General features: G+C 27.2%; 1 protein-coding gene across 1 annotated transcript; it reads right to left on the bottom strand.

The window, feature by feature from the left end:
• Window positions 1–587: 587 nt before the first annotated feature.
• LOC125811130 (glycerophosphodiester phosphodiesterase GDPD1, chloroplastic-like) lies at window positions 588–3,457 on the bottom strand. Its single transcript, XM_049490625.1, has 6 exons — window positions 3,287–3,457; window positions 3,038–3,207; window positions 1,664–1,723; window positions 1,200–1,577; window positions 931–1,127; window positions 588–845 (listed from the first exon to the last, which is right to left on the bottom strand). The coding sequence occupies exons 1-6, from the start codon at window positions 3,381–3,383 to the stop codon at window positions 632–634; spliced, it is 1,116 nt and encodes a 371-aa protein (XP_049346582.1). The 5' UTR covers window positions 3,384–3,457; the 3' UTR covers window positions 588–631.
• Between the last annotated feature and the right edge of the window lie 9,620 nt (window positions 3,458–13,077).

The raw sequence follows: 13,077 nt of genomic DNA, 5'->3' as shown, positions 1-13,077 counted from the left end.
AAAAGCAAATATGTGAAGATAACTTGTACTTTTAACAACTTCACTTACATCAGTTCAAGTTGTTGTGCGATTAAATAGGTGTATATTTCTACATCTACTTTTGAGATGTGACAAATGGTTCCCCTCTACTTTAGAATAAATACCTTATAGTCCTACACACACTTGCTTTGCTTTCTCTAGAAATGTCAAATTTAAATACTGTAGTATTAATATGATTCACAGCCACAGGGACAATTGGTTTTCCTACTCTCTTTCATCATCCTTTCAAACCATTTGTCACATTATTCATCCATCTTAATCTTTGGGACTCCTCTAAATATGGGAATGGGAATAGATAAAGAAAGAATAAACAAACATAAAAGGGTTGGCAATGACGGACTGTTTAATAACTCAAAATAACCTAATTGAAGTGGGGCTTTGGACAAGTTGATTCATAGTCATGTTTTTTATCCACACAAGCAATATAATATTTTGATATGGAAACATTTGCTTCTTTATCTCGATGATTACAGTAAAAACCACTATCACTCCTCAATCTACATTTCTACATCTACACTAGTATGACAATCCCAGAGTGCACTCATTCATTCAGGCTATAGAAAAAGGTTATCTACAATCATATCATCAATTGTTATTGTATCAGTTCAGGGATAAGCTTGAGCAGAAAAGACAATTCCCTCTGTGAGAATTGAGGTCTATTTTGAACCTTCTCCTCCCCTTCCAGCAATATTTCATCTGGCTTTTTCACTAGCTTACACACAGCCTCTGTTACTTGTTCAACAAAATCCACTATCACTCCATCAATTCCCATCAGATGTTGCATATACACAGCTTCAGGCACATTACTGAACAAACACACATCACATAATACATTGTTAGTTAGTGTCAGACTATTCTAGAAACAACAACATCTGAATCAATACTACTTACTTCAATTTGCCGTATGTCAGGAGAGACAGCTTCGACTCTTTGATCTTGTTAACTAGTCCTGGATTCCTGAAGATACCTTTCACCTCGGAAACAATACCTTCCAAACCACCCTCTAAGCACAGTTTAGTGGCCTCTTCCAACGAGTTCCTTCTAACATCATAGTAAATCTCTGTACCTCCATTTGTGAGAAAAAACACCTACAGTGCCAAAAGTCAGATCGAATTCACTAATTAAGATTGATTGATTTAGATTCCAAAATGGAAACGTACAGGGTAACAAGTCTGGAGATTCTTGACAAGCAGAGCAGCATCAGGCTGGAAACTTGAGAATATGATTGGTCTGCCTTTAGCATACTCTAATACAACATGTAAGACGGCTTTAAGAACATGGATGAGGTAGTCTTGTTGATAAACAATGTGATCATCGAATTTCAGCTCGATGTTAAAACCAATAGATGGATTAACTTTCTCAAAAGCTTCTTTTAAGGTACATGCCGAATCATCAGTTTCAACTGTCCAGCTAACAATCTTTCCATCTTTAGTTTTCCTCATTAAAGGTTTTCCAGCGACACCCTCTTCTCTTTGGGGTCCATAGCTAAGAAATTCAGCAAGTGACAATTCAGTAATTCGCCTTTCATAAACTGTACCCTGCATGCACCCATGAGAATCAAGATCAATGTACATAAAGAGATTGATTAGAAGAGAAAGGGTATTTGGATATTAAAAGAGCTTACATTATGTTGAGTGAGGATGAAATCGTCGTGAAAAATGACAGGGCAATCATCCTTTGTCACCTACAAAAAATGACATTTACTACTTGTTTACTTTCCCCTCCAAGTAATCAGCAACAGTAAATGTACTGTATTAATTTGCAATCCATCCCCAAAAAAGATACTCCAGCAGAGACAGAGATCAATCGGTATTATAAAGTTTAGTGTGGTGAACAAACTGCATAATTTTTCGGCCAAGATCCAATGCTTTAGGTTTTTGGAATAATTAATAATAGAGATAAGTGCTAAAAAACATCAGAATGTGGGTTTCATATCTAAACTATCACTTTTTAGTTTGAAAAACACAGATCAATGGTGTGTAATACTCTCTCTTTTATTTGAAAAAAAACTTGACATATGAATAAAATATTTCACCTTGATAAAAATTAAATAATAAACTATTAATATTAATTAATAATTAAAGTGTTACTATTCATAAAAAAATATTCTTTTTAAATACCCCATAATCCCCATCCTATTTTTTTTTTAAAATTCTTGTATAAAATATTTTTTTTAAATTCATATTTCACCCCCTCCCCTCCCAAAAAAACCCACCCACTCATTCCCCCCGCACCACAAAAAAAAATTTGATATTATTTTATTTTTAAAAAAATAATAATTCTACACCATCCTATTTAACCTTCAGCTCCTAATTTTTATTTTATTTTTTTATATTTTTCTCATTTTGTATTAGATATGTACGTACATATATTTTTAGAAAAAAATTCTACTAGTGTACCAAATATAACTTAAATAAGTAAAAAATTTAAAAATGTCTTGCGGCGAAAAGTATAAAATATTTTAGATATGTATATACCTAACACAAAATGAGAAAAAAAATTGGAAGAGGAGGGCTAGGTGGGGTGGGTAGATTTTTTTTAAAAAAAATAAAATAATATTCAAATTAGTATAATTGGAGGGGTGAGAGGAAGTGACGAGTAGAGTAAGAAAAATATTTTACATTTTATTTATAAACGAAATATTATTTTTTTGGATAATAATTTTTTAATTTTTTAATTTTAACTAATACTAAAAATTTATTTAATTTTTGTCAACGTTAAATGTTTTGTCCATGTGAAGTGTGATGTGACAATTTTTTTAAATAAAAAAGAGAGTGTATTACCCACATCATGGTGAAAGTGGTATAAAAGAGAGATGTGTTTCTTACACTAAAAAGTGATAGTGATAGTTTAGGTGTGTTTTTAAAATTTATCTCTTAATAATATTAGAAATTCGGGTCGGGTCGGGTCGGGTCGGGTCGGGCTTTTGGGGCCGTGGATAGAAAGAAAAATGAAATAGTGCCATCCCATTGTACGCGGAAAATAGTTTGCAAGGTACCTGAACGTCAAATTCAATAAAATCGATTGGGTAATTAGCAGCTGCATTGAAAGAAAGAATGGAATTTTCCTTAACGGCATTCATTCTCCGGTCAGCGGACTGCAACAAATTCATCCCATTCCCTCTGTGTCCAATGACTAAAAATTTGGATGTTCTTCCAATTTCAATCCCTGCAAATCAAAATTAAAGAATTTGTCTTGTGTAGAAAGAGAATAGAATTTGTACAGCCAGAAAATAAACAAACCAAACCTTGAGACGAGAATCGGGTGGCATATAGAGGAGCTTTGTCAGGGACTTGATCTAGATTGGGGACATCGGAAATATGAACGGCGGCCGTAAGAGCCATTGTTTGTTATATACTACTACTTACTTAGTATATAAGAGAAGAGAAGAGAAAACGGGAGGAGATTTTGGAGAAAGAAAGGGAAATGAAATCTTATTATGGAGGAAGTAGGAAGAGAATGGTATTTATGGAGGTTGAAATCGTAAGGGCATCAGGAATATTCTCAATCCGCAATCGGTGTTATGCTTTTGGATATTCCTCTCTCTCTCTCCCTCCCCACGTAGATCAGACGCGTCCTCCATCTCTCCTCTATCTTACATACATTTTATTTTAATATTATATTACCTACATTACTTGTAATATTCATTCATCAAACTATATTCTAAAAACTTTCTACAATAACTACAGTACTATTTTAATTACTGTTTTCCAAATTTAACATAACAATTGTGTTACGACAATTCGGCTTGGAAAAGTATACGATATTCACCTTAATCGTTACTTTTAAAAAGTTAATTCCAATATTTCAGGGCATTGCATGTACAAAGAAGAATATGCTAAATATTTGATTGAAAAAAAGAAGAAGAATATGCTAAATATATACCCTATTTTGAAAAGGATATCCATAGACCATAATTAATACTTTTCCTGTTACAATTTAAGTGTGTTTACTATTGGGTCAAGATTGTTTCTTTTTATATGTGGTAAGTTTTTCAATTTCAACGTATATATGACAAGTTTAAAAATAATTAAAAATTACAAATATTTTTTTATTTAATAATAAAAATTTTGATTTGATTTATTTTTTAAAATTTTGTGCTTAGTCAAATGATAAGACTTAAATAAATTGAGATAAGAGGGAACAGGGAAGTAGCTTCGTAAAAGTAGTCTTATTTTTTAAAAACTTTGTAATAGCCACTTTACAGCTAATTGGTTTCCTTTGAGTAGGTAGGTAGATGTAAAACGTGCAACGATTCGATCATATTACTATTATTATATACAAGCAATTATCCATCCCATTTAGATGATATCCAAGTGCTTTTCGACTTGGTAAAAAAATAAACTTAGCTTCTTTATTACGTATTAGCCATGATTGATGAACTTAACTTTAACAACAACATATATATATATATATATAAAGTGAGAAGGTGAACTGATTTTAATAAATTGAAATTGGTGTATGAATAGAGAAAAACACATTTCCCTTGAATTTGACAATTGGCTGAAGCGATAAATATAAATTTGGAAAAGAGTATAAATTTGAAGATGAGAAACATAAATAAATCCTAATTAAGTACTAATAAATATTGCAATAGGCAATGGAATCATATAAGAGAACCTTAGGTCCGCCTACATAGTGCCACCATAAACTAAGATTCCCTTCTAATTTATTTATTTTCAAAACTAGTCTTCCCTTTATGAAAAGTGGCGACTTAAATGAAGGGTTGCGATTTTTATGAAAAAGTTGTGACTTTCATAAAACGGTTGTGACCTTTCTGAAAACTTTTCTAAATAGTTGTGACCTTTTAGATAAGGCACAACAAACATTTGCTCACACTATCCTTTGTTGTCTATAAATAGAGGGATTTCCTTTTATTTTAAAACAACAAAAATTCTGAACATTTTTTTCTTCTTCTTCTGCACAATTAAATATTCGTGTACTTTGCTCCTATTGAGTTGCTCACTGACACTATTGCTTATGTTACAGATCCTGGTATTTTTTACAGTCATAAATTTATACTTATGTTATTAAGGATAAATGATAAGAAGTTATAATTTTCATTTTTCTATACATTATTAATGTTCGTTACTACGTAATCTTGCATGTAAAATAATATAGTGTTTTAATTTTAATGACGGATAGATTTTAAGTATTATTTTATAAATTTCGTGATATTAAATTACCGCGCAAAGCGTGGATAATTTTACTAGTTATTAATAAAAAAGAATATGATGTGTAGCCACGAGATGCTGACATGTATGGATAACATACATTATGCAATCCAGGCAGCGCGATTTGCCAGAAGAGTATTTTGGAACTTGTACACATTTATTTATTGGAAAAATTTGGTGACCACTTGAAACAGTATTCTTCCTTTATTTATTGAAGGTGAGGTGGATCCATCCACTATTCACTATTGTTATTAATATTTCCTCTGTTTTATACTCCCTCCGTCCCTATTTACTTGTCCATATTTCTTTTTTTAGTTGTCCCTATTTAGTTGTCCATTTTGACAAATCAAGAAAGGACAACAAATTTTTTTCTATTATACCCTTATTTACACTTCTTGAAAATTGTAAAAGTGTATGTTGTTTCCCTCCAATTTATTTCACTTGAATTCAAATAAGTGGTTGTAATTTTGAAGTGAAAAGTTGTCATAAGGGTAAAATTGTAACTTCACTGTGCTAATCATTGTTGCCTTAATCTGTGTGCCATTTCTAAAGTGGACAACTAAAAAGGGACGGAGGGAGTATTAGTTTAGTTGATCATTGTATCAAAAATAATTGTCTCATATTAGTTGATTATTTTATTAAATCAAGAAAATGTCGATTAAATTTATCCTATATTACTCTTGCAACTAATTCTTTTTGAAATTATTCATATTTGTTTGTAAAAATCTCAAAAACTAATAATTAAGGGATGAATTAGTAAATTTATTTTCTTATTTATAATTTTTTAAGCACCACACAAAATGAAAAGCAATCGATGGATGGAGAAAGTATAATAAAAATATGGCAACTTGGAAAATGGGATATGTCACTACTCCACAACGTTATTATATATCTAGCTGTTGTATAAGGGTCTGAAAAATATCTCAATTTTGGTCGAATTTGTTATTGCGATACTAAACTTTCATAAGGACCTATTACCTCCCTAGACTATTTAATACCATATTTTTTACCCCCTGAACTATTTAATAGTGTATTTTAGAGGTATATATGTGTCCACGTGGACACATACTATTTATAATTTTGCATTATTTTTTATGTCCATGTGGACAAATATATATGTTTAAAATACGGTATTAAATAGTATAGGGAGGTAATAGGTCCTCATGACAGTTTAGTATCGCAACAACAAATTCGACCAAGTTAGAATATTTTTCAGACCCTTATCCCAAGTTTTTATATAATTATTAATGATTATTTCAGACAAATCACGACTATTAATTTTTTTCTCCTTCAATCTGATTTACATAATAGCTTAAAGTTGGATGGATTATGTTTTTCTTAATTAAATTAATTTTACACCCCCAACGTAGCGTAGATACATGTTATGTTTGTGAAATAGAGTAATTAGAATATGGGGGAAAGGTACATGAATTGAGTTTTACGATAATAGGAACAAGCACTTCACCGAGTACAATTTCCCTTCTTAAAGGAAAATAACCAAACTGGTCACAATGTCTATCATAATTAATAAAAATATCTACACTTTAAAATAATTATTTAAAATGTTAATATGTCAATATTTTAGAAAATAAATTATATCCTAAAATAACTAATTTCCTTTCCTTTTATTTCTCGGATCAGGCCACATCAGATCATTTTTTACTCCCTATCCGATGAAAAAAATAAACCATTACTCATTTATTTCTCTTTCTAGGTTTTATCCCAAATCACTTCTCTCTCTCTTCCCTTTTTAATTTAATATATACAAAATACTTTGCACAAAGGGGATGTACCTAACCTATTTGCAAAAGTTGGTAGAAGGCCCTAACTAATTTTTGTTGATTTTTCTGTGATAATGTTCCATATTTACCCATGACTATATATTTTAAATTTTTTAAGTTATTTTTTTTTCTTCATAAAAAGTGGTGTTGATGGGATTAATTTGGATGGTTGTGACGTATTGTTTCATAATATATTGTATTGTATTATATTAAATTGTGTCGTAATGTATTGTTCTAATGAATACATTGTTTGGATAGATTGTATCGTTCTCCGTTATACTTTGTCACATATTCATAATTGGAATGATAAACATATAAGAAAACTAGGAAATGAGGTAGAACTATTATGAAAAGGTAGAGTAAAAGATGAAATATAATTATTAAATAATAAATAAAAACAAAATGAGAAGAAAATATTAAGGTAACAATGTGATCACATCAAATCGGTCATTACATAAAATAATTATTTTCATCATTATCTAATGATGAATTTAAACAATACTACAATACAATAAAATTTAAATAAACAATCAAAATAAATATTAATAATACCTAGTGTGTGATTTGTCTACAGCTAGCTAGTGTTTTCTTCACTAGATACAAATTTGAACTTCTTGTTATTTTTTCTCCCGCTTTACTAATCACTAAGATACGTAAGTTATGCGGAAAGCAAATATCGCTTGCGACTACCTATGCCTACGCGTATTAATTAGCTTCTTCATTGATATTGAACTCTCATTTCGGTTTTTGCCTTTTAAAAATCAGAATTTTAAAATTTTTACTCATAATTAATATCTCAAAAGTTCACTGTAATTTATCCAACAAAGTCATTAAACTTTATTTTTTATCAATAAAATCACTTAACTAATTTTTTATTAAAAAAAAAATTGATATGCAAAATAACTTTTTTTAATGTAATATAAATATGAACCCTATAAATTTTAAAATAAAAATAAAAGTAGTCTCATTAATAAACTTTTATGAGCAAACTTAATTAGTGAAATAAATTTTTTTATGAGTATCTTACATAAATTCCACTACTTTAGATTCCTAATTACTAGAATTTTCGATAGTTTGTAATATTACTTTTTATATCATATTTTGGCCTCGAGATATATGTATCATTAATGACGAGATACATGTATGTTGTATCCAATAATTTTTAAAATCGAGATACACGATTTAGTAATTTGAATTATAGGGAGTGTAACTTATTTCCTTAATTAAAAGATTAATTAACAACCCAAGAGATTTACAGGATTCTTGAGTATGAACTCTAACAAGTTTTCCTAAAATAACGAAATCATAAACCCAAGTAATTTTGTTATTGTACTCTTCATCTTCTTCATCGGTTCCTTCTAATGTACAACGATCTAGTTGAATGATATCTCGGTTTTAAAAATTACTGGATGTATCTCCCCATTAATGATACATGTATCTCGAAGCCTAATTTGTAAAAGTTTACACAATCGAACTTTAGAGAAATATGAATTGCATCTCAGATACATGAATGAGATGTAAAACCAAGATACATTAGAGAAATATAAACTCTATCTCACATACATGTGTGTTTATCACCAATGAATATTACTTTTACTATAATATGAAAATCCTAAGATTGATATAAACACAAAAAAACTTAACTTGTGCTCCTTATGTATTTATTAACGTGTGTCTCTAATGTTGAAGGTTGCACTGTTGTGCTTGGACATGAAATATAGTCCTGTACAAGTTGTGGTATGCAAGCAATCCAGAATCTTGCATTATTCTTGTTGTGTTATCATTCTTGTATATTCTAATTTTCTAAAATTTTTCCTTTGAATTTAATTTATGTTTTGTCAATTTCACTACAAGAAAACTGTGGATTACATTATATACGAAAATTCACAGGTAACTTAATTTCCTGCGAATTTTCGTACCAAAACAATTCCGATGGAAATACCTTCGTAGGTGATTATTACCTGCGAATTTGAAAATCCCCAAGTAAACTACCTGGGGATTTAAATTCTGCAGGTAAATTACTCGCGAATTTTCTTGCAAAAAATACTAAAGTTATCCCTAAGATTTTTGGTTAAAATTGGTGAAAAAAAGATTTTACTTACAAATTTTTTCACAAGTAAATCCTCATGAAAATATTATATTATTATAAATTTAAACAATTTGTGGAAGATCAATAACCATTTTAATTCCTTTTTTTAAGTTTAATTTCTAGATTTTCCAATTATGTTTAGTAGTTCAATTTCTCATTATTATTTTCTTATTATACTTCTTGTTTTTGTTGTGATTGAAGGAGTCCGAAGGTAAATAATACAAAAAGATAAAAGTGAACTAAATAAGTCACTATTCTAGTAAGTAACTAAAATAGATTTAGTGGAATAAAACATTTCGTTTTATGCAATATTTTAAATGTTTTTCGTTAGTCTCATAACGTGTATATTTTAATATATAACGGAACTATTTTTTACACCTTGTAAAACGGAACTATTTCTTACACTTTATAAAGTGGAAGAAAATTTTTTGTTTTACAAAGAAGAATACTTTTCACGTTTTGCATTAAATTATATCTCTTTATGAAGCTTTTACAATGTTTGTCATACAATTATATTGATTTGACATATCATTAAAATGGAAAAAATTATTACATTATATATTTTTATTTATTTTATTCTGAAAACTCCTCCAAGCTCTATTTGTCAAATTATTACGCTTTCTTTATTTTTTAAAATTTTGTCACCGACAGCTGTGAAAATCCTCTAGAATAAGATAAAAAAGTGTGTTCATCTCACTTGAGAAAATAGTGAGTCACGAGAGCCATAATTATTACTAGATGGCCAATTACACACCATATATATATACTAGACATAGGATCCCGTGTCAGCACGGGGCCCAATATATATTTTGTATTTATTTTAATTTATGTCATATTATGAAATTTGAGAAGTTATTGAAATTTTTATATGATTTTAATAATATTTTAAATTGTTAGCTATTGTAATTTGTAGTACTTTTTTTTAACATAATTTTGAAAATAATAGTTATTACTCTCTTTGTTCTAATTTATGTGGCACATGCAGAATTTCAAATATTAACCCTTTTTTATATGTCTCTTTAATATATTAAGTTGTTAATTATTGTATTTTATAGTACATTTTGAACTTAATTTTGAAATAATATATGTTATTTCCCATGTCCCAATCTATGTGGCATTAATTGATAGATTTGTTGGAGTCGAGCAAATTTTTTTTGTTAATTATTGTAATTTATAGTTTCTTTTTTGTCAATTTCAAACAATATATGTTGTTAATTGATAGATTTTTTGGAGTCGACTATTTTTTTTTTTAATTATTGTAATTATAGTTTCTTTTTCGTCAATTTCAAATGATATATGTTTATCAGATAATCCATTTTATGTGGTACCAATAGAATTTAGAGAGTCAATTAAATTTTTTATATAACTTTGAAATATTTAAGCCGTTAATTATTGTAATGTATAGTATTACTTATATTTTTTTAAAATATATTTAAATATTATATGTTACCTTTTTTATCCTAATTTATATGGCATTGATAGAATTTAAGTGTCAAATAATTGTTAATTATTGTAATATAATATGTAGGACTTTTTATGTAGTTTTTACTATTTTTAAGCATATTAAGTATAGTATTACTTATATTATTTTTAAATATATTTAAATATTATATGTTGCCTTTTTTATCGTCATTTATATAGCATTGATAGAATTTAAAGTGTCAATGAATTGTTAATTATTGTAATATAATATGTAGTACTTTTTATGTAGTTTTTACTATTTTTAAGCATACTAAATTGTTAATTATTTATATATACTACTTTATTTTTTATTTTTAAAATATGTAATCAAGGAAAAATGGTGACACATGATAATTAAAATAAAGAAAAACACAACTATTGGTCAGCCGCCATGAGAAAGGTAGTGGGGCCCACTTTAATTAATTAAAGAGTAGTAGATTTGATGGATATATGTGTCATTATGGAGATGTTGGATGGTTTTTTTGTCTAAAGAAGAAAAGGTACAATTATAAAGCATTGACATACAAAAGTTTTAAGGAGCAAAAGCTAGTAAATACCAAAAATACCCCCATTTAATTCAGCCAATTTATTCATTTGTAGCTTTTTGATGGGGTCCAGTTCAACCCTGTTTTTTTTCTTTTTTTGCCACGTGTCGACGGAAAAGAGGATGTTTATTCACTCTTCTTATATAGTAATAATATATTCTCTTATATTACTATATATTAGAAGAGTCTAGGATTTACTACCAAAAGTGGGCCCCATCTCCTTCCACTTAAATAATATTTTTCAACCTTATCATGGTAAAAGTTGAATTTATTATCCTTTTCATTTAATTTTATATGATATTATTTTTTCTATAAAATCATTATATATGTTTTAATAATTTAAATTTCAAAAACATTATAATTTAACTTTAAAGATTTTATTTTATCAAAATCTTGTACATTGAAATATATAGTTATGAATTTAAAATATTTTTAAAATCATATAAAAATTTCAATAACTTCTCAAATTCCATAATATAACACTTAAATAAGAAGAGTCTAGGATTTACTACCAAAAGTGGGCCCCATCTCCTTCCACTTAAATAATATTTTTCAACCTTATCACGGTAAAAGTTGAATTTATTATCCTTTTCATTTAATTTTATATGATATTATTTTTTCTATAAAATCATTATATATGTTTTAATAATTTAAATTTCAAAAACATTATAATTTAACTTTAAAGATTTTATTTTATCAAAATCTTGTACATTGAAATATATAGTTATGAATTTAAAATATTTTTAAAATCATATAAAAATTTCAATAACTTCTCAAATTCCATAATATAACACTTAAATAAGAAGAGTCTAGGATTTACTACCACAAGTGGGCCCCATCTCCTTCCACTTAAATAATATTTTTCAACCTTATCATGGTAAAAGTTGAATTTATTATCCTTTTCATTTAATTTTATATGATATTATTTTTTCTATAAAATCATTATATATGTTTTAATAATTTAAATTTCAAAAACATTATAATTTAACTTTAAAGATTTTATTTTATCAAAATCTTGTACATTGAAATATATAGTTATGAATTTAAAATATTTTTAAAATCATATAAAAATTTCAATAACTTCTCAAATTCCATAATATAACACTTAAATACTACATATTATATATTAATTACTATACTATAAATGACTTAAATACTCCATATTATCTATTACAAAAATTAACAATTATTTGACACTTTAAATTTTATCAATGCCATATAAATTAGGATAAAAAACCTAACATATAATATTTAAATATATTTAAAAATAATATAAGTAATACTATACATTACAATAATTAACAGCTTAATTATTTAAAACTTATATAAAAAATTTAATTGAGTCTCTAAATTCTATTGGTACCACATAAAATAGATTATATAATAAACATATATTGTTCTCCATATTATCTATTACAATAATTAATAATTATTTGACACTTTAAATTATATCAATGCCATATAAATTAGGATAAAAAACCTAACATATAATATTTAAATATATTTAAAAATAATATAAGTAATACTATACATTACAATAATTAACAGCTTAATTATTTAAAACTTATATAAAAAATTTAATTGAGTCTCTAAATTCTATTGGTACCACATAAAATAGATTATATAATAAACATATATTGTTTGAAATTGACAAAAAAGAAACAATAAATTACAATAATTAATAAAAAAAAATTCCACTCCAAAAAACCTATCAATTAACAACATATATTGTTTGAAATTGACGAAAAATAAACTATAAATTACAATAATTAACAAAATAAATCTCTCGACTCCAACAAATCTATCAATTAATGCCACATAAATTGGGACATGGCAAATAACATATAGTATTAAAAAATTAGGTTCAAAATGTACTAAAAAATACAATAATTAACAACTTAATATATTAAAGAGACATAAAAAAGGGTTAATATTTTAAATTCTGCATGTGCCACATAAATTAGAACAAATAGAGTAATAAATATTAC

The sequence above is a fragment of the Solanum verrucosum genome, unplaced genomic scaffold, assembly GCF_900185275.1.
Source record: "Solanum verrucosum unplaced genomic scaffold, falcon-dt-bn FXZP01000032.1, whole genome shotgun sequence".
NCBI classification, from domain to species: domain Eukaryota; kingdom Viridiplantae; phylum Streptophyta; class Magnoliopsida; order Solanales; family Solanaceae; genus Solanum; species Solanum verrucosum.
The sequence above is the reverse complement of the archived record's forward strand: the minus strand, read 5'-3'. Positions and strand labels throughout refer to the sequence as shown.